Raw genomic sequence first — 27,315 nt, 5'->3', positions numbered from 1 at the left:
TATGACAGACACACAGAGTGACAATCATGTGAGGACAGGGAAGTCACACCAAGTCAGAGAGGCCTCACCAGAAACCAGCCCTGTGACACTCGCCTGGAGATTCGGCCTCGGGAACTTCCAGACGAGAAACGCGTTTGAGCCACAGTACTGTTACAGTAGCCAAATGGACAGGGCTCTCCAGGAAACAGGTGGGCAGATTCTCAGACTGCTCAGCGTGGAATCCTCGGATGGCCCAACAAGCCCACCTCTGGGAACGCACCCCAAAGAATTCAAAGCAGGTTCTCGAAGAGATATGTCCGTCCGCCCGTGTTCACTGCGGACAGAAGGTGAAAGCAACCCAAGAGGCCACTGGAGGAGGAAAGGGGGAACAAAGCGTGATCCGCTCCAACAGTGGGACATAATTCAACTTCGGAAAGGAGGAAACTTCTGCCAGGTGTGGTGCTCACCAAAGGAAATAAACACACAAGCAACACAGAACCAGGCAAAGAAATCCACAGCCAGGAAGCTTTACTGGTCAGGCGGGATCCGACGAAGGCATCGCTGGGAGAGCGAGCGGGCGGAGAACCTGCTGCGGTGTCTCGCAGCGCCGGGCTGGGCGGCCTGCACGAGCTCGCGCGCGGTGGGCGCCGGCCGGGCAGAGCCCCGGCGAGGCCGGGCGACAGGTGGTAGGGGCCGCCTTTTAGCTTCGCTTTCTCTGCAAGCGCCTCTCGGGCAGGAAGTGGGACTTGCTCACGAAATGGCCGCACGGAGGCCGAGCCTCGGACCTGACACCCGCCACAGACACGCAGTGGGATGCCGGGGAGCAGGCCCGAGGCCAGCCTGGCAGACAGCAAGCCCTGTGCGGGCGCGGGTCCGACACACCCGCCATCGCAGGAACCCGCGAACCCCGCGCCCCGCGGCGCCAGGCCGCACGGAGGGCGGCCACGAGTGGCGCATCGCAGGAGGCCCCTGGGAAGGAGCCGGGATGCGCTCAGCGGCACCGAGCGGGATGCTCACCATGGTTACGACGGCAGATACGTCACCACGGTAAAAAACTAAAAGAAGGGCAAGAAGGCAAACTGGGCGGCACCTACTCGCCACGGGAAACAGGACCTGCGCAAGGCACGGGAGCCGGTCTGAAAACAGCAGGGCGCGGCCTGCGGCTGACGGACGGGCGGAGGCCCCGCCCCGCAGGCGCCGCCGGCGCGGCCCCGTTCTTCCGCACCTTCCCACCACGCAGCCCCGCCCCTCGCGCATGCCCCGCCCCGCTCTCGCCCGCGGGGTCCCACCCCTCGCCCGACGCAAACGCACTCCTCCCGCGCACACGCTCCGCCCGCCCCTTTCTGCCGGCGGCTGCCGCCAGGGGCCGCTGTGGCGCCTGCCCTCCCGCCGCCTCACTCGTGCCCAAGATGGCGGTCGCGGCGTTGCTCCGGGGCGCGGCTCCGGGACGCGGCGGCCCGACCTGGCGCTGGCGGCTGCACGCGGTCCCGAGGCGCCGCCTGGCCCATAGCTCTAGCCGTCTTGGAGGCGACCATGCGGACGGTGCGGCTTGGGCGTGTTTCCTGCTAGACGAGCGTTCCCTGCTGCGCGTGCGCGGCCCGGACGCGGCGCCCTTCCTGCTGGGGCTGCTGACCAATGAGCTGCCACTTCCGGGTCCCGGGGCGGGCGCGGAAACGCCCCCTGTGCGCGCGGCCTACGCCCACTTCCTGAACGTGCAGGGCCGCACGCTGTATGACGTCATCCTGTACGGGTGAGCGCGGGCGTGGGTGGTGACCTTGGGGCGGGGCGGGGGATACGTGAAGGGAGGGCCTCAGCGGAGGAAGGACGGGCTGGGCGCTCTGCAGGGGACGCTCAGGGCGGGGAGGGTGGGCTGGGCCCCCGGCGGGAGCGGCCAGTGAGGGCGGGCTGGACGACGGGTGAGGATGCTCGGGGTAGGGTGAACCGGACGCCCGGGGAAGAACACCCAGCGAGGTTGGGCTGGATTCTCCGGGGAGGAACCCAGGGACGGTCCATGACTGGCACCTAGCCAGGGTCTGTGCTCCCACCTGCTCAGGTCAGGGGCTGCTGTGCCCTGCCTCCGGAGGTGGGCAGTCTCTGGATGGCGATTCCCTTCAGCCCTGCCTGTCACTTCCTCCTCACCTCGTGAAGAAAAGGGGTCGCCTGCACGTGCAGCCTCAAATCCGTGGAAGTGCTCTTCGTGTTCCCCTCCACAGGCTTCCCATTGTCCAATAAGGTTTTCGGTCTCCTGTGCTGACATTATCTTGACTGAAAATAGGCTTGCTGGGGCTGTGCGTGTTTGCAGCATTGGGTGTGCACTTGCCCTGCTTCCCAGGACCTGAACACTCACTGCAATCTACGTGCATCCCTGGGGTGTCCAGGTACACGGGGCTCTTGTGGACTCCTGCAGAAGTCCTCCTACCCTGTCCTCTTGCATTGGAGTTGGGGGAGTCCCTTCTTGTGATGACCAGATGCTGAGGTGAAGGTTGGGACTCAGTGTGTCCTTGAAAGGGGCTTTCCCTGAGCACCTGTGGGGTGAAATTCCAGGTGGAGAGCGTCCCCACAGTGTGTTCTCGCTGCTTATGTCTGCAGAGAAGCTGGTGCCTCTTCTCGTCTCCAGAGTCGTTAATTAGTAACACATCATTCGAGTTGATGGATTTCACTGACATTTCCATACATGTGCGTGCTCTCTCCAGTGCTTTCAAACATGACCATGTGCTTTCTGGGGCTCTTTGAAGCTAGAACAGGGCTCAACAAATGACAGCTGTGGAGCCAAAGTCCCCGGCTGTTGCTTGGTAAGTCAGGTACTGTCAGGAGAACCCTGCCATGGCTGTTGCTCTCTGGTAGAGACCCCAAGACCTCGAGCCTAAGCTGGGCCCCACGTGCCCTTTGCAGAACACCCTGGAGGCGCACGTCTCTGTGACTGCTTCGCCGTGACATCCTCTCTTGTTTGTCTCATGTGTTTATTTTTTTCCCTCTAATGCTTTAATCCCCCCCCCCCTTTTTTTTTGCAATACTCTAGAGTGAACCTTGGGCCGCTCTACCACTGAACCACGTTCCCAGCCCTTTCCATTTTTTATCATGAGACAGGATCTCACTAAGTTGCCCAACCCGCCTTGAGTCTGCCATCCTCCTGCCTCAGCCTGGGATTACAGGTGTGCACCGCCATACCCAGCTCACTGCCCTAATTCTAAGAGCTATGTTCTTGGTCATTTTGAGCTTTCCATATAGTGGTTTGTAGTACAGATGGTCGCCAACTTGTTCAACCTTTGATATGGTGCGAAAGTGGCTTGTATTCAGTAGAAACCGTACTGAGTTGATCTGGAGGTTTTCCTGGGCTAACAACGTCTGGTCCAAACATCTCTGACTGTGCTGGGCAGCAGCAGCAAGCTGCAGTGCCCAGCCGGCTATGACCAGTTTTGTGCTGCTGCTCAGCTGGGACGTTCACGCGTGGCGTTTGCAGCACGGTTGGGCGCTTAGGCCTTGACGCCACGGCTCTGATCACTGCCGGAACCTGTTCACCTTGCTGTGGTCTTGGGCTCAGGCCCCTCCTGGAGCCTTCCAGGCCATCTCGTCTCCTCCTCTGAGTCTGCTTCCTTTGAACTCCCTTTCCCAGTGGGTCTTCTACTCTGCAGGGGACTTCGGTACATTTCTCAGGTTTTTTTCCTTCTGTGCCTTTCTACTGGTCTGGGTTGAGGTTGCCAAGCTGCTGTGCCAGCAGTCGCCATTCGCGGATAGCTCTTTCCCAGCCAGTTGACTGTGTGCCCTGGGTGTGTGGGACTCCCCTGCACTGCCCCCGACCCCGACGGCTGGTGGCCTGGGCACTCAGCATGCCCCTGCTGTTCTGTATGCCGAAGGCACTGAAGGACAGCATCACCTGCTCTGGCCTTCCTTCTGAGGTCACCCTCAGGGTGCATGCCTGGGCATACCGGGCAGGGGATCTGGGAGAGCCCTGGGAGAGGCAGGAGTTCAGGGTCATCGTAAGAATGCTTCATGAAACCCTCCAGCTTCTGTTCCCCTCAAGCTTGTGACCCTGCCGCTCCTCAGTAGTCAGGAGACCCGTAAGGGTCCCGTGCTGTCTTCCGTCAGCCGTGGGCTGTTTGCAGTGCTGTGCTCAGTGCATCTGCCAGGCTCTGCCTGCGGTGTGGGGCGGGTCGGGCTGAGCCTAGTCCTGCCCAGCACGCCTGCCTGGGCGTCTGATTGAGTCTGAGCTTTCCTGACTGGCTGCTGCTCTGGGGAGAGGAGCAGCACTGTCAGGGCAGCTCTCCCTGGAAAGCCCAGCACAGCCCAGCTGCACCTGCTGCCCCTGGCCAGTCCCTGCTGGGCACTTTCTCTGCCTTCCCCCCTTCCCCCCCCCATCTGTCTTTCTGTCTCTGTCTCTTTTTTCCGTCTGTCTGACCTTTTCTCCGTGGAGTCCTCCTCTCGCCCTCACCCCGGTCCTGAGGATCAAACCCAGCCCTTGCGAGTCAGGGGGCTCTACCACCGAGCTGCACCCTCAGCCCTTCTTCTCTTCTGAGTCAGGTTCTCACTCAGTTGCCAGGCTGACCTCTAACTTGTGCTCCTCCTGCCTCAGCCTCCGAGTCTCTGAGGTCACAGGCCTGAGCCACCATGCCCGCTTCTCTTTGCAGGGGCGGGGGAGAGAGCTGTTTTAGGGTCACAGTGAACTTGAGCAGAGGGGGCAGAGTTCCCGTGTGCCTGCCCGCCCCGTCTCACCCACTGGCTGCACCTGCACCAGGGGAGCACCTGCTGGCATGGGCGAGCCAGGAGACACATGATCCCCCACCTGTGTGCGCGAGGGCTGGCTCTTGTTTCTGGACCCTCTGGACCCACACCTCATGGGCGTGAACAGGTGCGTGTCCATGGGTGTGCTGCCTCTTCCTCCTCCTTCCTCTTATCTCCTGCCTCCGTAGTTCTGCCTTTTCTGGAATGATCCAAGTTGGAGGCATACAGGACACAGCCTTTTTGGAAGGGCTTCTTCCCCTTAGTAGTGTGCGTGTAGGTTTCCCCAGGTCTCCTCCTGGCTGCGCTGCTCGTTGGTGTGTTTGAGGTCTCTGCCTTTATTGTATGTCTCGCTTCCACTCCAAGATAAGACTCCAGGGTTGATGCTTTCTCCGGTGTCTTTTTGTCAGTTGGTTTTGGTCTGTATTCCTGTTGGAGGCAGGGAGGCTGGGCCTGGACCATGGCCTCACTGCCAGCTGAGCTCTGTGGGACCGCTGTGCAGTCTCAGTGCCCAGGGCAGGGTGGCTCTCAGGAGGAACCGGAGGAGCCAGAAGGCATCCCACATGCTTTTGTCTTCCATCAGATGTCCTCTTGCCCTTGTAGGGACACATGATGAGCCGCAACTTGGGCCTGACTTGGCTCTCTCCTGCTGTCCAAGTGTCAGGGTTCCATGACCCACATGGACACAAACTTTGCCTGAGTCTCTGGTCTCCACTGTGTCTGGACTCTGGCCACCATATGCCCAGCACCAGGGAACAGAAGAGACTTGTGTGGAGAAGAACGGTCACAAACCCTGGACTGGCCCTTCCTGGGACAGGTCCTCCTGGGGCACTGCCCTTCATCAAGATGTCTAGGGCCTGGTCCCTGTGCAGCTGTGTGTCCTGCACCCCAGTCCCTAGGACCCCCGAGCCTTTGTCCCTGCCCAGGATCCTGTGGTTTGGGGCTCTCACCTGCACCAGCCTTGTGGGAGCAGTTGGTGTTCTGGACGCGGGGCTCTGTGGGGCACAGGAGACCTCTAGGGAGGGTTGGGGCTGGCTTCTGCGCCCTGGTGGGGGTGCCACCTCTGCAGATGCTCCTGTGTCCACATGAAAGAGGAGTAGGTATGTTCTTGGGTGTCGCTTCTTGGTAGATGACCCTCCTGTTGCTGCCCAAAGACCACTCCCTCTGTCTGGCTTTGCATGCTGGAGCGGCTGCAGGACTCAGAAAGCAGAGCACAGGATGGCTGTGGTGTGAGTGTGCCCTGCACAGCATTTGGGACACACCCACACAGTCAGTCCTCCATCTCCCTGGGCTCTGCTGGGCAGTTTGGACCAACCTCAGTTGAAAACGTTTGAGAAGAAAATCTGGCCTGTACGTAGCTGTGCAGACTCTGCTTCTCTCCATCCCCTAAGTGGTATGCGTCACAACCTCTGTGTAGCGTCCGCATGGTCAGTATCCCAGGCAACCTCACGGTGGTCTCGGGCATGGGGAAGGGTGTGATTCTGTGCAGGTTCTGCCCCTTGTCGTGAGGACATGGCGCTGCTGCCCAGGGTTCAGTGGAGTTGAGCAGAGGCATAGCATTCCCATGTGCCTGCCCCCACCTACAGTGCTGGCCGGCTGCCCAGCGGGCGGACTCTGTGCTCTGTCCATGTGGACCCGGGGGGGGGGGGCGCTCATGGCAGCAGACAGCAGGCAGGTGGGAGGTTTGCCCTGTAGTCGGCCCTTGCCTTGGGCCTTGGGCTGCCTGCGACCTCACGGCCCCTCCTGCCCCCTGCTGGGCAGTCAGGCGCAGGACCGCCTGTGGGGAAGGCAAGGGGGTGACAGCACCCCTGCCCCTTTGCTGCAGCTATTCCTCCCCCTCCCGACTTGCAGCCCAGCCGTCAGTCTGCACTCCTCGCCAGCCACTGGTCCGCTTCTCAGCCTGAGCTTGGCAGCCACTGGCCTGATTCCTAGCCCGTGAATTTCAGCTACTCAGCAGTTGGCCTGATCGTGGTCAGCCTGCGATTCCCACACCAGGGTGGTTTTTCTGGGCGCGGCTCACTCTCACCACCTGCAGTGTCCCCCGTGGATCCTGAGGGACGACTGTAACTCTCTCCCTGCTGATCTGAGAGTCAGATGTAATTCAGATGTCCTCTGTTTTATCTGTGGCCCTGTACCTGGGAACCCTAGGCAGTGTCTGCTTGTGGTTGTAGTCCTCAGGGCTGATTGGGCGGTGGGGATGCTACCCAATGTCCTGACAGCCCTGCAGCTAGAAATGACCTGGCCAGTGTCTGCAGTGTGGGGTTGAGAAAGCCACCCCAATCCTGCTCACCACGCCTGAAGTCTGCTGTCTGTTCCCTGGGGAGCTGGACGGGACCTCCCTCTGGTCACACGTGCAGTGAGGACTCAGGGGCCAAGCCCAGCTTTGGCTGTGCAAAGGGGTTGTGTTGTATACGTTCACAGGCACATCTGGGCATAAGTGCCCTGCATCAGGAACCTAGGCCCATGAGAAGAAGTGGGACTGGAGGAGCCTCAGCCTGGGTGGACACCCCAGCAAGTACAGCGGCCAAGCCAGTGCCTGCAGCCCACCGTAGTACCAGGGACCTGCCTCAGAGCTTGGAGCTCCGGGTGGACAGGTGGGCTGTGGGGCTCTGGTCGCTTCCTATACCTTGCCTCGCCGCCAGGGCCCTCCCTAGCTGCCACAGCCCCTGTTCTGCCCGGCAGGGCCGCAGCCTCCCCTGCGCCTATCTGCCCAGCTCACCTGGACCCTCCATCCACAGGTGGCAGCTGCCTTGTCTCTCCTCGGGCAGTTGGCAGCCAGCCGCTGGGACGCCCTGACCCTGTGATGTGGGCCAGGTGGTCACCTTGTTCCACACTGGGCTTTCCTGTGGCCCTCCATCTCCCTCTGCCTGGTGCCACACCAATGCCACCCGGGCCCCATCCCTGTCAGCCTCCCCGCAACTCTGCGCCCCTTCCTGTTTTCCGTCCGCCTGCACCTCTGTGCTTGCCTGGCTCTCTGCTCGCTTCTGGCGGCCGCTTCCCTGGTCTCTCTTAGTCCTTGTGCTGACTTTTCTGTAGGTTTTTAAATGAAAACGTGCATCTGGGTAAAACCCACAATATCAAACGGGTCTCGATAGTAAGGACCCGTATGTAGCCGTCCCCTCAGCACAAACCCCCCCACCTGGAGGCAGCTCCTTTCCTTTCTAACTTTGTTTTGGAATAGTTATCGTTTCCTAGAAAACTGCAAAGAACTGTTCGCGAGAGGTCCCATCTACCCTCTTTCCCCCGTGTCCCAGCTACAGCTTAGGACTGCAAGCAGGAAGCAGAGGGAGCCCATCCTTGGGCTTTTCCAGATGTCTCACCTGTGAGGGGTTGGTTGCAGCTTTGGGAGCCTACTGCTTGACGATGATCCAGATCCAGAATGTTCTATGCCCAGGGGGCCTCTCCTGCCTCTGGGTGGGCCGCTGGTTTCCATCTTTCTGACTGCCATTTTAGGAGTGTCCTGGGTGGGTCTTGCAGTATGCAGCACCTTGGGATTGGCTCAGGCCTCCCACTCAGTTGAGCTGGCCCTTCTTGTCCACTGTGGCCAGGTCGCCTGGTGGCCATGGTTTCGTGGGCCTTTGCCCCTCACCTTCTGGCCGTAGCAGTGAGCTGGCTTCTGTGAAGCCCAGGTGCACAGTGTACACCCGTCATTTCTGCAGCATAGGTGCCCTGCAGGCAGGGAGCTGGGTTGTCGTGGGGTCTCCCCGAGGCAGAGGAGACCTCCACTCCCAGGCAAGGAGAAGTCCATTTCAGCACAGAGGAAGAGCTTCATCAGACTGAGGCAAAGGCACGCGGTCTCAGAGCAGAATTTGGGCCATCTCAAGAGTGAGGGGCCCTGGGGTCTCCAGCTCTTTTGCAGGAGCCTTTGTGAAGAAGGGGCGTTGGGGTCACCCTGGGGTCACCCGATGGTTTCTGTGGCCTGGCCATTCTCTGGCTCTGTGGGTGGAGGCTGTCTGCGCGCTCTGGTCGGCAGACAGTGTCTGGAGTGCACCCTGCACCCTAGGTTTCTCAAAACGTCTTACCTCCCTTCGTTTTGTGTGTCTGCAAGCGTTAGTACCTTGCACGGTGAGCTGAAAGCACTCGGGGCAGCTTCCTTGGTGCGTGATTCACGGTGCTGGGGTCACGAGTAACCCGCATAACCTGAGCACTCTGGGCGAGGCTGGCTCCGGCTGGAGTGGGCTCCCTTCTCTTCCGTCCCCTTGTCTTCATTGGACCTGTCCTACTGCAGTTGCATGTTTGGTTTGGTAAGAAGCTGCCAGCTGTTTGCTTTCTGACCAGCAATGCTGAGTGACCGTCCATCTCCTCCACATCTCTGCTCACGCGCGTTGCCACTTCTTTCTACCTGGCCATTTTGGTGGTGTGACAAGACTGGAGATGGAGCCAGCCCGAGTTTCACTAGTGGCTCGTGGTGTTGGCTTTGTCTCGCCCTGGCTTTCTGACTCTGTACCGTAAACCAGGTGCTCTCTGTCTCCTGTGGATCTCACCGAATTCTGTGGCGCCCCAGGTACGGTGCGTCGTGGAGCCTGCTGCCGCTGCGACGAGGAGCCTGGCAGGGTCTGGGCTGTGGGGAGAGGCCAGAGATGGTGCCGTGGGTGTGTTCCAGCTGCAGCTCTTTATCTGGGAAGAACTCAGCCCCCTCTGGCCTGGAGGGGCTGGGCACCTGCTTATGGTTCTGCTCTCCTGTGTGTCCTCCTGGGAGTCTCAGCCCTCCCTGTCTCAGCTCCCCTGGGGCTGCGGATCCTTGCTCAGTCCACCTCTGCAGCCTGGGCCTGCGTCCTGGATGACTGTTCCCCACCGGCAAGTCTGTATGAGTCCCTGTTGTACAGTGGCCCTGATTTCTGTCTGGCCAGGGTCCTTGGATGGTGCAGCCCTTGCACCATCTTGCAGTGGTGGTGTGAAAGTCAGCCCCTGGGTGGTGGCGTGGGCATGCCAGGCGTGGCCTTGGCCCTTGCACCTGGCGGACCCCCACTGGCTCCCACTGCCTCCACCTCAGGACCCACCTCAAGACCCTTGGACCCCTTAGTGTCCTCCTGGACTACATGAGGCAGGTCCTGGGTGTCCACAGCCTTCCACCTCCCCTGGAGCCAGGACACCTCTGTGTCCCTTGCCTGAGGCTCAGCTCTCCCCTTGCTTTTCTGCCGGGCAGTTGGCTGGGTCTCATCTTTCCCATCCTGGGCTCAGCAGGTGCTCGCACAATGCCTTTCCACCAGCATTGTCCCTCTGCCCAGCCCAGGATGGCCTGGCCCATGGATGCACCGTGCAGCCGCAGGCCTGGCTCTCGGTTCCCTGTGGGCCAGCTCTGCAGGGACTGCCCTGGGGGCCGTGGGCCCGGCTCCTGTGCCCGTCTGCCCATGTAGCCTGTGCTCTGCGGGTTCTGACTGGAGCAGCCAGGGTCACAGTTGCTGGCCTGCTGGTCACTGCATTTGTGTGCGGCAGGGCCACGCCTGTGGGCTGGTTGGTTGTGGCCATGCTCAGGGCTTTCTCATTTCCTGGGCGTTGAGACCACCGCTGTCTTTGTGCTGCAGTCTGCAGCCCTACCCAGCCAGGACTGCGACCCTGCAGGATGGTCTCAGAGCTGACTTGTGTGCTGTGAAGCCGTGTGCTCTGGAGGCTCGTCCCTGGGCAGTGGCCATGGCGCAGCCTGTTGGGGAGCAGGGTGTCCTCGTCTGGGGTGCCGTGTGCTCTGGAGGCCCGTCCCTGTGGCTGGGCACCATTGCCTGCGCATCGTCCTCACTGTGCTTGGAGAGCTGGCTGCAGTGGGGCTCCTGCCCGCTCTCCAGCCCTCTGCCTCTCCCACAGGCTCCCCGAGTGTGCCGAGGTGGCCTCCGGCTTCTTCCTCGAGTGCGACAGCTCCGTGCTGGGTGCACTGCAGAAGCACCTCGCTCTGTACAAGATCCGGCGGAAAGTCACGATGGAGCCGCGTCCAGAGCTCCGAGTCTGGGCTGTGCTGCCCTGCGCTCCCCAGGCTGACCAGGCTGCACCACTGCAGGAGAGGGCAGAGGCCACCGCCATCCTCACTCCTGACCCCCGGACTGCATGCATGGGGTGGCGGCTCCTTACCCAGGAGCAGGGTCCAGCTCTGGTGCCCAGGGCCCGGCTAGGAGACCTCCAGGACTATCATGCGCACCGATACCAGCAAGGTATGGGTGGAATGGGGCTGCGGGATTAGTGGGGACCGCGGGGTGGGCAGGGGCTGGGTGTGGCTGGCACTGATGGTCGGACCCACTGGGCCCCTGGGCCATGGGAGGGCACATATGCCTGGCTGGACTCATCTCTGACTCTGATCCCACAGGCATCCCTGAGGGTGTCCGGGACCTGCCCCCAGGAGTGGCCCTGCCTCTGGAGTCCAACCTGGCCTTCATGAATGGTGTGAGCTTCACCAAGGGCTGCTACATCGGCCAGGAGCTGACCACCCGCACCCACCACATGGGCGTCATCCGCAAGCGGCTCTTCCCTGTGCGGCTCACCGGCCCCCTCCCTGCAGGTGGTGTGGGCCCCGGCACTGCAGTGCTGACCGCATCAGGACAGGCGGCAGGCAAATTCAGGGCTGGCCAGGGGAACGTGGGGCTGGCTCTGCTGCGTTTGGAGAAAATCAAGGGTCCTCTCCACATCAGGACCTCCGAAAGTGATCAGGTGGCAGTAACCGCATCTGTGCCAGACTGGTGGCCCATGGCCACCAAGCAGTCCTAGACACCCGCAGCTCCTGCAGGCCGTAGAGCTACTGGGTGCCTTGGGGCCTCTGTCCCCCGTCATCAGTCCATCTGCCATGCCCTCATGGGTGTGAGCAGGGTGAGTGTGGGTGCTTCCTGTGGTGGCCGCTTGGACACACCTCCCTGGGAGGTCCCCAGGTGTTCTTGGTGGCCCCAGGCTGTGGTTGGGTGCTTCCTGTGGAGGGCCCCATGTTCATGGACTGAATATGGGGAGCTTGGTGCTGGGGACATCAGGACCCCTCATGGGGACAGGATGGAGGAGCCTGCGTCCACCCGTGTGCAGTGCTGAGTCCTCACTTGGACCTGACCCCAGACAAGCTCACACACAGTCTGTGAGCACAAGAGGATGGTCTGGGCCAGTCCTGGCAGCTCCTTGGCATTGTCCCTGCCCTGGAGGGATGTGTCCTGTGTGCTTCCGCAGAGGGTGCTGGAGGAGGCGGACACCTCTGTGCAAGGTGCCTCTGGTCGTGGGTGGCCAGTGGAGCCTGCTCACTTCACATTGGGAACCCGAAGGTGCCACCAAGCACAGCTGCCAGCGAGCCCTGACCCCTCCTCCGGAAGCCCCAGGAAGGGCAGGGGCCAGCTGCTGCCGCTTCCGCTCGCCTTACCTGTCCGCAGGTTTGGGGACGTGGCCACGTGCTGTCAGTCAGTGAGCGACTGGCCAGCGAGTGGTGGGCTGTTTGAACTCCTGGCTCCCTTCCTCTGTTGCCAGCTGGACCTGCCCCAGGGTTGTCCTCAGAGGGTCCATTAAAGTGTGACCTACAGCAGCAACTTGGGAGTCTGGCTTCATTCCTGGTGGGAAGAGGCTGGACTTGGCTTTGTGGGTCTGGTAGACTGGACACAGGAAATGGCTCTCCCTGGAGAATTCACAGACACCGCAGATAAACTAACCCTGTGACTGGGGAGGCAGCTCAGTGGAGGACGCCTGTGCAGCATGTGCGGCCCGGGTCGGATCCCAGCCCCTCCTGCAGGACGAGCATATCTGCAGCTCACAGAGGTTTGCAGGCACTGCTGCCTGGCAGAGACCAGGAGGGGTCCCGGGGTGGGCCTCTAGGAACCTGTAGCCTCGGAGGCCAGCGGGCTGGCGGGGAGTGAACTGAGCTGAGTGCAGGGGCTCAGGGGGGTTCAGCGTGTGCCCGTCAGCTTTGCGTCACTGACCAAAACACCCGATGAGAACAGCTTAGAGGCTCATGGTTCCAGAGGTCTCAGTCCACAGTCAACCGACTCCATTGCTCTGGGCCAGAGGAGAGGCAGGACATCATGATGGAAGGACGAGGTAGCGGAAAGCTGCTCTGCTCGCAGCAGCCGGGAAGCAAAGAGCACAAGGGGCAAAGCCTGGACCCCAGGGCGGGCCAGGGGACCCCTCCAGCCACAGCCCACCCGCCTGGGGTCACCACCAGGACGGGAGTCCATTCAGGTGTTAGTCCAGCAAGTCTGACTTGCCTTTGAGCATTCCTGCATTGTCCCTATGAGGTTTCGGGGGACGCCTCGTATCCAGCCCTGACGGGGAGAGCAGGTGGAGAAGGCCTGGCATCAGCAACGGGGGGCTGGTAAGTTGGGGGTGAGGGCCAAGCCAGCTGGCGAGCACAGGTGGCCTCCTCAGGCAAGGACACAGGCAGCCCTGGCCCCGCCAGGGTACTGCTCACTGCCCAGTGCCCGAGACACAGTGTCAAGGGCACAGCTGTCCAGCTTGACAGGAATACACAGGCTGTCCAGGCCCAGCATGTGCACACAGGCCCCAGGGGGCGGCCAGGGCCAAGACCACAACATGGCCGAGTCCTCCCACGTTCCTATCTGAGGAAATACATCAGTCTTACGAACACAGGGCTTGGAGGGGTGGCCTGGGTAGGACTCGGTGCTCTGGACTTCTGCGGGTCAGTCTTACGAGCACTGGGCTTGGAGGGGTGGCCTGGGTAGGACTCGGTGCTCTGGACTTCTGCGGGTCAGTCTTACGAGCACTGGGCTTGGAGGGGTGGCCTGGGTAGGACTCGGTGCTCTGGACTTCTACAGGTCAGTCTTACGAGCACTGGGCTTGGAGGGGTGGCCTGGGTAGGACTCGGTGCTCTGGACTTCTGCGGGTCAGTCTTACGAGCACTGGGCTTGGAGGGGTGGCCTGGGTAGGACTCGGTGCTCTGGACTTCTGCGGGTCTGTCTTACGAGCACTGGGCTTGGAGGGGTGGCCTGGGTAGGACTCGGTGCTCTGGACTTCTGCGGGTGGCGCCTCAGGCCCTGCAGAAGTCATTCCTGCCTTCCTGCCCCCTGGCTGCACTTCACACTGACTGGAGGCCTGAGCAGATTCTAGGCCAGGCCCCTGCTGGTTGCTGCCTTGCAGTCAGCATGTGACTGAGCCCAGAGCCAAGCTGAGTGGAGTCTTCACCCCAGTAGGACACACCCCTGGAACGGGAATCCACCAGTGAGCTGGAACCCCAGGCTCCTTGCTGCCTGGGCTGCATTGTCCTGGCAGCCTGGATGTCTTCCTCAGGCCTTCCAGGCCAGGAGTGGGAGGAGGCCAGGAGGCAGGCTGTGCTGTGTCAGCCAGGTGCTCCCTTCCCGCCTGTTCCCCCGAGTGCCCGCAGAGCCCTCCAGGGACTGGGATCTCAGAACACTGGGTTTGCTTGGAAAAAGTGGGAGTTTGCGGTGCTTGGTCCCAGCATTCAGAAGAGGAACGTACTGGTGATAAACATGCTTTCTCTGTCGACAAGCCAAGCCAGCTTCGAGAAGACCTGGGCAGCTCTGGCTGCCCACCTGCCTCTGACCTTCACAGTGGCCACACCAGTGTCGGGAACATTGGTCTGTAAAAGCTGGCATGGATGTGAAAACTCCTCCGGCTTTCAACTCTGTTTAGTTTGTCTTAAAAACTGCCAAATTCTGAAAAATAAGTGGCCATAATTTAAGGCAGACACAAGGGTAAATGTTTTGGAGAAACCCATCTCTGTGCCAGGCCTCACAGATGAAATGTCAAGAGGAAGATGTGGCCCTCAGAAAATCATCCTCATCCAACCCAAGGAAGCAAGCTCCCTGTCTGTCCTGGTCTTTGCTGAGATGTCAGGAGCTGCCACCAGGGACGGGAGGGCTCAGGAAAACCAGGTCGGTTAACCTGCCTGTCACAGAGAAAAGTCAGAGAAACACTGCCTCCTGGGGGCACGGTTGGGTGGTCCAGCAAAGGTCAGGCTGGGCCCTTCCTTACTGTGGGAGTTATGGGGCAGAAGGGGCTGTCCCCAGCCAGAGAGCTTTTAAGATGTCCAGACATAATATGCAGGGGAAAAGCATCTCACACACACACACAGCAAGGGCCAGCAGAACAAGATGGAACCAAATCCACAAGAGCAGGGTATTGATGTAACCAGACACATAAAATAAATATATTGAATCCTTTTAAAGAGAAAAAATAAGGGGTTTAAATTTGAGAAAGGTGAACTCCAGAGCAGAACACTGGTCTCCAGAGGTAGGGAAAGCAGGGCAAGGACCTGGAGGCCCAGCCCCGGAGCAGCACTGTCCCACCGGAGGTGACCAGCCGCAGCATGCGGAGGTTCTGGTCCCCCCCTGTCCCGAGGGCACTGCTGCAGGGCGTAGCCGTGTACCAGCACACCGCACGACCCCTAGAGAGGCACCGTGAGATCAGCCATGGGAAATAAGTAGGTATAAGAAGCAAGAGGCTGTTAAAATGGTCAAGTGGATTTGAAAAAGCAAGAGTCTCTAGTGACAAAAATAGAATATGCCAGCCAGGCATGGTGGCAGGGCCTGCGATCCTGGCCAGGGCTGGTCAGAGACCCTCAGGCTGGGCGTGGAGGCGGGGCCTGCGATCCTGGCCAGGGCTGGTCAGAGACCCTCAGGCTGGGCGTGGTGGCGGGGCCTGCGATCCTGGCGACTCCGGCTGAGGCCAGCTTCAACAACTTAGCCAGTCCCTGTCTCATTTGAACAGCAGAAAGGCCTGGGATGTGGCTCGGTGGTGGGGCACCCAAGGGTCTAATCACCGGTACCAGGAGGAAAAGAAGCACAGAGCCAGCAAACCCAGGCCTGAGTGCTTTGGAAGCACTGGAGACTGCGGAGTCTGAGCAGCGATGGGCGCAGAGCGCCGGGAAGCTTGTAGCAGACGGTCACCGGCCCTGCGGAGGGCGAGCTGGGCTGGGCCGCAAGGAGAGGGACGGTGGCAAGTGGCCTGTGGGGGCTCCAGGGTGATTCAGGGCAGAGAGCTCGGGACAGCACCTCCAAGGCCTGGCTGACCGAGAGCAGGGCTGAGGGAAGCCGGCAGAGCCCAGCAGCACGCATGCTTGGGGAGGCGGGTGGGAGAAACAGGCCAGGCCAGTGACTGCACCTGTGGACCTTCCGTTTCCTCCCCCTCCTCCGGAGGCTGGGCCTGGCCCGGCCCGCAGTCAGTGAGGCGCCCTGCGGTCATCCTGCCCTGGCCTCTCCTGGTGAGAGCAAGTCACCTCTGGTGGCCAGGCCCTTGGCTCATGAGCGGTCACTCAGCGAGGGTGAGGTTGGGGCCGCAGCTCAAGCATCACTGGTGCGGGAGAGCGCGGCTCCTTGGCCGGCAGACACAGCTGGCAGGGCCACCGCCATGGCCTCCCAGCCACGTGGAGAGCCGGCCAGTTTTGTCCCTCCTGGGCTGGCTCTCTGCCCTCCCGGGAACCCTGTGGCGTGTCGGGAAGCTTTTCATTTTTAAAGTGGGTGCTTGGGTTTGTAAACGAAGCTGAGTGCATCCACGAGGGGCAGCCACATGGGGTGACTGGCCTACTGTGCGTGACCGTTGGTCTGCAGTCCCCACAAGCGTGGAAGCAGCCTGCCTCCTCACTAGGCTGTGGGCGTGCAGAACCATCGCACATGCCAGGCCGCAGCTGCATCCGCTCCCGGCCTCTCTGGTCTGGCTGGTGTGGTGAAGGCCTGGCTTGGTGGGCACTGGAGACCTGGGCCACATCCCTGAGGCGGAGCCCCGGCTGGCCGCTGGCTGTGTGCGGCCAGGGCACCCTCCCTCCTCCACAGCCCCTACCTGCATTCCCTGAGGCGCTGGACCCCCGGTGTTGGTGCGAACTAGTGGTTATTGAGTGTGTTTTGTTTGATGTCAGAGGAGAAGGAAAGGCCAGGACCTGTGGGTGGCAGGCGTGGAGAGTGGGCGGGCAGGAGCAGCAGACCCAGTCGGGGGGACTTGTGCATTTCAGAGCAGCAGGAGGGAGCGCCAGGCGGGCCGACCACAGCAGCTGTGAGCCCAGCAAAGGAGCTGGCCCTGCCCTGCCCTGGTCATCACTGCCTGAGCATGCCCTTGGACCACTCTGTCCCCCATGAGTGTGCGTGGGGCCTGGGGCGTGGGGCAGGCCGTGTGCATGGCCAGCTGTGTTCTGGGCCTTGGGCTCTGGACACCAGGGTTCTGCACTCGGGTGCCCACAGATGTGGGGGGCCAAGACACCTGGGCGAGTGCCAGGAAGCAGGAAGAAGGACGTCCCTGCAGAACCACCTCCAGCGCTGCCGCAGGCCCCACGGGCGCCTGGTGCTGCTTTTAATGCAGATTCTTAGGGCGACGGTAGTTGTAGGGATGATAAGGGACCTGTGCCCTTCACCTCGTTCTCCCCAGGGGGCCTCTGCAGAATGCTGACCGTAACTGGCCAGGATGTGGAAGTTGGTACAAGCCACGCTTCTTCTTCAGACACCCCTGACTGACTTGTGCTTGTTTCCATGGATTTTTTTTTATTATCACTATTTGACTTTTGGTGCTGGGGATTGACCCAGGGCCTTATGCTGCACCTGTGCGGTATGGCTGAGCTACACCCCAGCCCTGCGCATCTTAAACGGCATCTAAGGGTGTTCTTGTGATTGACACAGGATCGTAGAACACATTTATGGAGGACCGTGTGTATACGGTGCTTGTGACCCCATCAGGTCAGCGGGCGGTGCTATGGCCGGGCAGGGAGGGAGCGCTTGTGTGCTGCTGCTCAGTAGGTGACCCCTCACCGTGTGGCATCGAGGATTTCTGAGCAGCTGACGTGAAGGACAGAATGATGCACTTGTGTCCCAAGTGGAGGCTGGTCCCCCCAAATGCACACCACGCCCCTCACCACGGGGCTCCCGGGGCCTCTGCACGGCCTGCTCCCCAGCCCCTCCTCCTCTAACCCCAGCGTCAACTCATCCTCTCAAGTCCCCGTCATTCCCTGGGATCCCGCAGGGCGTGCCCCGGGGACAGTTCAGTCCTGCCAGCTTCTGGGTGGCATCTCCTGGGGTGCATGCACAGTCTGCTTAACTGTCCACCCGTTTGATGAGACTGACTCGTGCCGCCAAAGTCACACTGATGTCCTGGCCCCAGGACCTCAGAACAGGACTGGGCTTGAGGTGGGGCCCCGAGGAGGCGGTTAAGGTAAAATGAGGCCACCAGGTGGGTCCTGGTCCTATGTGACCAGTACCTGGCGAGGAGACCAGGTTGCAGACCGCAGGAGTGGCTTGCAAGCCCAGGCAGAGGCCAGGGGAGTCCACCTTGCCCACCCTGACCTTGGACTTCAGCCTCCGCAAGGTCGGAGAGCACAGTTCTGTTCAGGTTGCTGGGTCTGTGGAGCTTTGTTATGGCTGCGGAGCAGATGGAGACATGGCTGAACCTTGGGGTTGTAGCAGTTTGAGGCTGTTCCACAGAAAACGCTACAGGCGTCCATGTGCAGATTTGGACGTGAACATGCACTTTCACCTCGGGTAAATGCCCAGGAGTGCCGTGTCTGGTGGCCTGATTCTCGTACGCTTTGTTTCATGAAACATGGTCCAGTTGCTCTCCAGGGTGGCTGACCCCTTCCACTCTCAGAGATTCACTTCTGCCTGTGAAGACTGAGGTCAGAGATACACTTCCTGTGGGCAAATTCAAAGAGGTTGAGGCAAAAAGAGGAGGACTGTACATACATATGCATATATCAGGGATTGAACCCGGGCGCTCTACCACTGAGCTACAGCCCCAGTCTTTTTTACTTAGAGACACAGTCTTGCTAAGTTGCTGAGGCTGGCCTCTAACTTGTGATCCCAGCCTCAGCCTCCTGCCTTGGCCTCCCAGGTGGCTGGGTTACAGGTGTGGCCCTGGTGCCTGGCTACATAGTTCTTGAAGCAATGATTTCTGGCCACAGGGATCAGTGCCCGGATGGTCAGGCCACACCCATGGAGGAGGCTGAGAAGGCTGGGCCTCTGTCAGGGCGGTGTGGATGCTGCGGGCCGAGTGAGGCCCCTCCTTCTTTTAGGGTCGACACTGAACCAGGCGCAGTGGGCCTCAGGAGAGTTGCCGAGGAGCAGTTTCAAAGGCAAGATGGGGAGGACCCTGTTAGGCCTGCTGGCTCCAGTCCTTGGCGGCAAGGGTCAGTGCCAGGCGACGCAGGCCGGCCTAGCAGAAGCCCGTCTGTGGAGGGCTGCGGCCTCATGCCCAGCAGCCTGCAGGGCTCCAGTGCCCCCAGCGCAGGCAGAGGCCCTGCCCCAGCTCCTGCTTCCCTGTTCTGTCCTGGTGACTCCATCCTGGTTCCTGCAGCCTGCACAGGCTGTGACCGCGGCCAGCCTCTAAGACTGCCGTGGCCCTGACCTTCACACCGGCCTTCCTGGCCCACTGGGCTGGTGTGGTGTGTCGCCCAGGGAAGGCGCAGCCCCAATGTTTCCTTCCGAGACACCTGGCGTCCCGGGGCCCTGGGCCACACGGTCTGTCCCTCCTGACCCGCAGGACTGGCTTGCTCACCCCTCGGGCACCCCAGGGGTGGGCTCTGCCTCCAGTCCTGCCCGTGGGGTCTCTTGGTCCCCGAGGCCGATTCTGAGTCACACGGTGCCCCGGCTGCCCTTGTCCCCTTGCTTCTCAGCGTGTGTGTTGGAGACAGACTTTCCAGTCTGCCAGGGGCTCCTGCTCGTCCTCCCGGAGTCCAGGCTGACGCCAGCCAGAGCCGGCGTGCCTGTTGGGTTGTCTCACGACTGTGGCCTCGCCCTCCACTTATCTGGGTCTACTTAAGTTTCATAAAGTCCATGTCATCCTTCTAAAGTTCTTGTTATGCTACATGTTACACTTACTCATTTAAAATGATTTTGGGGGCTGGGTTTGTGGTTCAGAGGTGGAACGCTCGCCTAGCACGTGTGAGGCACCAAGTTCGATCCTCAGCACCACATAAAAATAAATAAATAAAATAAAGGATCATCCATCTACAACAAAAATATTTAAAAAATGAAATGAAATGATTTTGGGTGTGGTGGCACAGGCCTGTAATCAGAGCGACGCGGGAGGCTGAGGCAGGAGGATCATAAATTCAAGGCCAGTCTCAGCAACTTAGAGAGGCCCTGAGCAACTTAGCAAGACCCTGTCTTAAAATAAAAAATAAACAGAGGGCTGGGGATGTCATGACTCAGTGGTTAAGTGCACCTGGGTTCGAGCCCTGGTGTCAAAATAATAATGATAACAATAGTGATAATAATAGTCATAAAAATCCTGGGCGCTCACTTTTGGCAGCACAGATACTTCTAAAATTGGAATGATACGCAGATTAGAATGGATTTCTTCCTTTTTTTTCTTTTTTTTGCGGTCCTGGGGATTGACCCCAGGGCCTTGTGCTTGTGAGGCAGGCACTCTACCCACTGAGCCGTCTCCCCAGCCAGATTTTGTTTTTAATATGTACAGTTTGTTAGATAAAAAAACAGTCGTTCTGTATGAATATAGAAAGTGATTTCTGTCCTGTGCAAACGCATGCTCGTGAAGTGGGCCTACCAGGTTCTTCTTCCCTACCTGAGTGTTGATGCCAGCGCTGTTTGGTGCATCTCGCGGGATTCTCGCGGCTCCTCGAGCTGGCGTGGGCTCTGCCGTGCGGCCTGTGTGCCTGACGCTCATGATGGGCAAGAGTCCTGCGCACGGACGGCTGCAAAGGGCTGTGGCCTCCTGGCACGCAGACCTGTCTAGGTGACCGCTGGAGCGCCTGCTGTGTCCCCGCGGAGTCCGCTCTGTGCAGTGGTGAGCTGGCAGCAGAGCGTTTGCATTTGGGCTGGTTCAGCCTCCCGTCTTCCCGCGCTGCTCGCTAGCCTTGAACTGGGTGTGTCTAGGAAAGGGGACACGAGGGTCTTAGGGTTCACCTGTCTTAGCGTCTCATGCTGCGACTGAAGACCTGACCGGAGCGCCTCTAAGGGAGAAGTGTGTCCTGGGTTCAGGGTTTCAGGTCACAGTCCACAGAGAGTAGCCTCCATTCCTCAGGGCGGGAGTGAGGCCGAGCACGAGGAGGGAGAGGGACCCCGGGCTCGCCAAGGCCACCTCAGCCACGCCCGCCCGACCCGGGGCCTCTCGGTGAACCCCTGGGAAGCCCGGCCTGAAGAGTCCTCTCTGAGCTCATGAGGGAAGCCTCACACCCAGGCCCCGGGTCTCCTGCCCCAGCGCTTTAGCCTGGTCCAGAACACGGAGATGCCCTGGCCTCCACCCACGCCAGCGGCTGTGTGTGGGCCTGTGGTCTTGCAGCAGGTCGGAGAGGACTCTGCCCTGGGGTCCTGTAGCCTCTGGAGGACTCACACTCATGGAGGGGATGGTGGACTCTGCCCTGGGGTCCTGTGGCCTCTGGAGGACTCACACTCATGGAAGGATGGAGGACTCTGCCCTGGGGTCCTGTAGCCTCTGGAGGACTCACACTCATGGAGGGATGGTGGACTCTGCCCTGGGGTCCTGTAGCCTCTGGAGGACTCACACTCATGGAGGGATGGTGGACTCTGCCCTGGGGTCCTGTAGCCTCTGGAGGACTCACACTCATGGAGGGATGGTGGACTCTGCCCTGGGGTCCTGTAGCCTCTGGAGGACTCACACTCATGGAGGGATGGAGGACTCTGCCCTGGGGTCTGGTATCCTCTGTAGGACTCACACTCATGGAGGGGATGGTGGACTCTGCCCTGGGGTCCTGTATCCTCTGTAGGACTCACACTCATGGAGGGGATGGTGGACTCTGCCTGGGGTCCTGTATCCTCTGGAGGACTCACACTCATGGAGGGGATGGAGGACTCTGCCCTGGGGTCCTGTAGCCTCTGGAGGATTCACACTCATGGAAGGATGGAGGACTCTGCCTGGGGTCCTGTATCCTCTGGAGGACTCACACTCATGGAGGGGATGGTGGACTCTACCCTGGGGTCCTGTATCCTCTGTAGGACTCACACTCATGGAGGGGATGGTGGACTCTGCCTGGGGTCCTGTGGCCTCTGGAGGACTCACACTCATGGAAGGATGGTGGACTCTGCCGTGGGGTCCTGTAGCCTCTGGAGGACTCACACTCATAGAGGGGATGGTGGACTCTGCCCTGGGGTCCTGCAACCTCTGTAGGACTCACACTCATGGAGGGGATGTTGGACTCTGTCCTGGTGTCCTGTATCCTCTGGAGGAATCACACTCATGGAAGAGATGATGGACTCTGCCCTGGGGTCCTGTAGAGTCTGTAGGACTCACACTCATGGAGGAGATGGAGGACTCTTCCCTGGGGTCCTGTAGCCTCTGGAGGACTCACACTCATGGAAGGATGGTGGACTCTGCCTGGGGTCCTGTATCCTCTGGAGGACTCACACTGGACTCACACTCATGGAGGGATGGTGGACTCTGCCCTGGGGTCCTGTAGAGTCTGTAGGACTCACACTCATGGAGGAGATGGAGGACTCTTCCCTGGGGTCCTGTAGCCTCTGGAGGACTCACACTCATGTAGGGCATGGATGGTACACACAGCTCTGTGTTCTCTTGATAGGTTCCCAGGTTCTCGTGTTCTTCTGTGCTCATGCTGTGAAAGTTACCAGCATTGCTGTTTGGATCTGCTTTGTGTGTTTGGGGTCTGTTCAATATTTCATTTCTTGGAATGCTCTTAGTGTTACTGGCACCTATTATTTTTTAACTGAATAGAATTTAACTATATTTGTAGAACCTGGAGGAAAAACTTGGTTACCATTTCCATCCTCAAAAATGTCACCATGGGCAATAGTCTGTGCTCGGTTTTGGCCATGTCTGCACTCAGACATAGATCTATCACATCTCTACCAACTCATCATTTGCCTATGAGTCAGTGTTTCGTCTGTTATCTGTGTATCTCTTGTCTATGGACATCTCCCTGTGGGTCTCTGACAGTTCATGTGTGCTGTCGGTATCTCTCCATGTCGTCAGATCCATCTGGTCTCCATCAGGGTATCTACCCTTTGCCTGTGCTGCATCTGTGACCCACCATCTGCCCACCATCCACTGTGTCTGGGTCACTCACCCAGCCTGTCCCCTCTATGTGTATCCATCACCTCTCTTTGTTTTGGTCTGTGACTAAAAGACCAGAGCAATTGTAGAGGAGGAACAGTCCTGAGTTGTTGGCAGACTCCAGTGCTCACTGTGAGTTGGCAGAGAGGCGAGGCCACGGGGGTCTTCATCACAGGGCCTGAGAGTGTGGCCCATCTCTAGGACGCTGGGGCCACACCTCACACGCAGCCGGCACAGAAGGTGCTTCCTGGACGATGAGTGCCCAGCAACTGTGCCGGCACTGAGGCAGAGGCCACCTTGTGAGGAGCCTTGGAGAAGGGTGATGGGCTCAGCATGTCAGTACCCAAGGCCATTCCGAGCTCGCTCTGCTCAGCCTCCCAGATCACACGTGGCTCACCTGGTGTGGCTCCCACTGCGGTGCTCTGCTGGTTATGGCAGTTGGCGCTCCTCTCTCCCGGGCTGGCAGTGGCCAGCAGCACTGGCTGCTGCTTCTGTGAATGGCTTTCTCTGCATGCTGACCTCACTTGGACCTGTCCTCCTGGGTCCCCAGAAGGATGCTGGAGGGTTGATGTCCAGAATGGACAGAGAGGGTTCGTGTCAAAGGGAGATGGCGTAGGTGGGTTGCTCCAGGCACTCTGGCAGAGGAATGAGTTGTGAGGGCCTCTTTCCAGCCACGACAGACCCCACTTCCAGTTAGGTCATGCTGGTAGTTGTGGCCCTTTGTTTGGGCTCTGAGAATCGATGCAGATTTAATCTCAGCCTCTCCTAGGAGAGAGGGCTGCTGTCAGGTGGAGGTGGCCCCTCCATCCACGGTGGCTTCACAACCCCATCATCTCTGATTTAAAATTATGACAGGGAGAGGAAGGCTCATACCCATGCTGGGCCTCCAGGATCCTGTCCCCAGGAACGTAAGGAGGGCTTCCATGAGCTCACGACCTTGCTGGGCCTCCAGGAGTCTGTCCCCAGGAACGTCAGGAGGGTTTCCATGAGCTGACACCAAGCTGGGCCTCCAGGAGCCTGTCCCCAGGACCGTCAGGAGGGTTTCCATGAGATGACACTTTGCTGGGCCTCCAGGAGCCTGTCCCCACGACCATCAGGAGGATTTCCATGAGCTGACTCCATGCTGGACCTCCAGGAGCCTGTCCCCAGGACCGTCAGGAGGATTTCCATGAGCAGACACCATGCTGGGCCTCCAGGAGCCTGTCCCCAGGAGCATCAGGAGGGTTTCCATGAGCTGACACCATGCTGGGCTTCCAGGAGCCTGTCCCCAGGAGCATCAGGAGGGGTTCCATGAGCTGACACCATGCTGGGCCTCCAGGATCCTGTCCCCCGGACCGTGAGGAGGGTTTAAATGAGCTGACACCCAAGCTGGGCCTCCAGGAGCCTGTCCCCAGGACCATCAGGAGGGTTTCCTTGAGCTGATTCCATGCTGGGCCTCCAGGAGCCTGTCCCCAGGACCATCAGGAGGATTTCCATGATCTGACGCCATGCTGGGCCTCCAGGATCCTGTCTGCAGGACTGTGAGGAGGGTTTCCATGAGCTGTGAGGAGGGTTTCCATGAGCTGACACCATGCTGGGCCTCCAGGAGCCTGTCCCCAGGAGCATCAGGAGGGTTTCCAGGAGCTGACACCATGCTGGGCCTCCAGGATCCTGTCTGCAGGACTGTGAGGAGGGTTTCCATGAGCTGTGAGGAGGGTTTCCATGAGCTGACACCATGCTGGGCCTCCAGGAGCCTGTCCCCAGGACAAACAGGAGGGTTTCCATGAACTGACACCAACGCTGGGCCTTCCGGAGCCTGTCCGGAGGACCATCAGGAGGGTTTCCATGAGGTGACACCATGCTGGGCCTCCAGGATCCTGTCTCCCAGACCATGAGGAGGGTTTCTATGAGCTGACACACACCCTGGGCCTCCAGGAGCCTGTCCCCAGGACCATTAGGAGGGTTTCCTTGAGCTGACGCTATGGTGAGCCTCCAGGAGCCTGTACCCAAGAGCATCAGGACATCAGGAGGGTTTCCATGAGCTGACACCATGCTGGGCCTCCAGGATCCTGTACCCAGGAACGTGGGGAGGGTTTCCATGAGCTGACACCCACGCTGGGCCTCCAGAATCCTGTCCCCAGGACAGTGAGGAGGGTTTCCATGAGCTGGGAGGAGGATTTCCATGAGCTGACACCATGCTGGGCCTCCAGGAGCCTGTCCCCAGGAGCATTAGGAGGGTTTCCATGAGTTGACGCCATTCTGGGCCTCCAGGACCCTGTCACCAGGACCATCAGGAGGGTTTCCATGAGCAGACGCCATGCTGGGCCTCCAGGAGCCTGTCCCCAGGAGCATCAGGAGGGTTTCCATGAGCTGACGCCATGCTGGGCCTCCAGGAGCCTGTCCCCAGGAGCATCAGGAGGGTTTCCAGGAGCTGACACCATGCTGGGCCTCCAGGATCCTGTCTGCAGGACTGTGAGGAGGGTTTCCATGAGCTGTGAGGAGGGTTTCCATGAGCTGACACCCACGCTGGGCCATCCAGAGCCTGCCCCAAGGACCGCAAGAGGGTTTCCATGAGCTGACACCCATGCTGGGCCTCCAGGAGCCTGTCACCAGGACCATCAGGAGGGTTTCCATGAGCTGACGCCAACCTGGGCCTCCAGGAGCTTGTCACCAGGAGCATCAGGAGGGTTTCCATGAACTGACACCATGCTGGGCCTCCAGGAGTCTGTCTCCAGGACCGTCAGGAGGGTTTCCATGACCTGACACCCACGGTGGGCCTCCAGGAGCCTGTCCCCACGACCGTCAGGAGGGTTTCCAGGAGCTGACACCATGCTGGGCCTCAAGGAGCCTGTCCCAAGGAGCATTAGGAGGGTTTTCATGAGCTGACACCATGGTGGGCCTCCAGGTCCCTGTCCCCAGGACCGTCAGGAGTGGATCCATGAGCTGACACCATGATGGGCCTCCAGGAGCCTGTCCCCAGGAGCATCAGGAGGGTTTCCATGAGCTGACACCATGCTGGGCCTACAGGATCCTGTCCCCCGGACCGTGAGGAGGGTTTACATGTGCTGACACACATGCTGGGCCTCCAGGACCCTCTCCCCAGGACCGTGAGGAGGGTTTCCTTGAACTGATACCATGCTGGGCCTCCAGGAGCCTGTCCCCAGGAGCATCAGGAGGGTTTCCATGAGATGACACCATGCTGGGCCTCCAGGAGCCTGTCCCCAGGACCATCAGGAGGGTTTGTATGAGCTGACACCATGCTGGGCCTCCAGGATCCTGTCCCCAGGACTGTGAGGAGGGTTTCCATGAGATGTGAGGAGGGTTTCCATGAGCTGACAGCATGCTGGGCCTCCAGGAGCCTGTACCCCAGGAGCATCAGGAGGGTTTCCATGAGCTGACGCCATCCTGGGACTCTAGGAGCCTGTTCCCAGAAGCATCAGGAGGGTTTCTATGAGCTGACACCCACGCTGGGCCTCCAGGAGCCTGTCTCCAGGACCATCAGGAGGGTTACCTTGAGCTGACGCCATGCTGGGCCTCCAAGAGACTGTCCCCAGGACCATCAGGATGGTTTGCATGAGCTGACAACATGCTGGTCCTCCAGGATCCTGTCCCCAGGACTGTGAGGAGAGTTTCCATGAGCTGACGCCTTGCCGGTCCTCCAGGAGCCTGTCCCCCGGCGCATCAGGACATCTAGAGGGTTTCCATGAGCTGTGGTCATGCTGGGCCTCCAGGAGCCTGTCCCGAGGACCATAAGGAGGGTTTCCATGAGCTGACACCCACGCTGGGCCTCCCGGGGCCTGTCCCCAGGACTATCAGGAGGGTTTCCATGAGCTGACACCATGCTGGGCGTCTAGGATCCTGTCCCCCGGATCGTGAGGAGGGTTTCTATGAGCTGACACCCACGCTGGGCCTCCAGGAGCCTGTCCCCAGGGCCATCAGGAGGGTTTCCATGAGCTGACACCATGCTGGGCCTCCAGGATCCTGTCCCCAGGACTGTGAGGAGGGTTTCCATGAGCTGACACCATGCTGTTCCTCCAGGAGCCTGTCCCCAAGACCATCAGGAGGGTTTCCTTGAGTTGACGCCATGCTGGGCCTCCCAGAGCCTGCCCCAAGGACCGCAAGAGGGTTTCCATGAGCTGACACCCATGCTGGGCCTCCAGGAGCCTGTCACCAGGACCATCAGGAGGGTTTCCATGAGCTGACGCCAACCTGGGCCTCCAGGAGCTTGTCACCAGGAGCATCAGGAGGGTTTCCATGAACTGACACCATGCTGGGCCTCCAGGAGTCTGTCTCCAGGACCGTCAGGAGGGTTTCCATGACCTGACACCCACGGTGGGCCTCCAGGAGCCTGTCCCCACGACCGTCAGGAGGGTTTCCAGGAGCTGACACCATGCTGGGCCTCAAGGAGCCTGTCCCAAGGAGCATTAGGAGGGTTTTCATGAGCTGACACCATGGTGGGCCTCCAGGTCCCTGTCCCCAGGACCGTCAGGAGTGGATCCATGAGCTGACACCATGATGGGCCTCCAGGAGCCTGTCCCCAGGAGCATCAGGAGGGTTTCCATGAGCTGACACCATGCTGGGCCTACAGGATCCTGTCCCCCGGACCGTGAGGAGGGTTTACATGTGCTGACACACATGCTGGGCCTCCAGGACCCTCTCCCCAGGACCGTGAGGAGGGTTTCCTTGAACTGATACCATGCTGGGCCTCCAGGAGCCTGTCCCCAGGAGCATCAGGAGGGTTTCCATGAGATG

The 27,315-nt window shown here is 60.0% G+C and overlaps 1 protein-coding gene across 4 annotated transcripts; it reads left to right on the top strand.

Moving 5' to 3' along the window:
* Positions 1 to 1,291: 1,291 nt before the first annotated feature.
* On the top strand, positions 1,292 to 12,261 carry IBA57 (iron-sulfur cluster assembly factor IBA57). 4 transcript variants are annotated; one of them, XM_079145777.1, is made up of 3 exons: positions 1,292 to 1,729; positions 10,495 to 10,835; positions 10,988 to 12,250. In XM_079145777.1, exons 1-3 carry the CDS (start codon positions 1,389 to 1,391, stop codon positions 11,383 to 11,385), a joined length of 1,080 nt encoding a protein of 359 aa, XP_079001903.1. In that variant the 5' UTR covers positions 1,292 to 1,388; the 3' UTR covers positions 11,386 to 12,250. The 4 variants fall into 4 exon arrangements, with proteins under 4 accessions (XP_079001903.1, XP_079001904.1, XP_079001905.1 ...); XM_079145778.1 differs by lacking the exon at positions 1,292 to 1,729 and adding an exon at positions 1,882 to 2,032 and having other exon boundaries at positions 10,988 to 12,261; XM_079145779.1 differs by lacking the exon at positions 1,292 to 1,729 and adding an exon at positions 1,882 to 2,062 and having other exon boundaries at positions 10,988 to 12,261.
* The last annotated feature ends 15,054 nt before the right edge of the window (positions 12,262 to 27,315 follow it).

Source organism: Sciurus vulgaris (genome assembly GCF_902686455.1).
Source record: "Sciurus vulgaris genome assembly, chromosome: 6".
Classification (NCBI taxonomy): domain Eukaryota; kingdom Metazoa; phylum Chordata; class Mammalia; order Rodentia; family Sciuridae; genus Sciurus; species Sciurus vulgaris.
The sequence above is the reverse complement of the archived record's forward strand: the minus strand, read 5'-3'. Positions and strand labels throughout refer to the sequence as shown.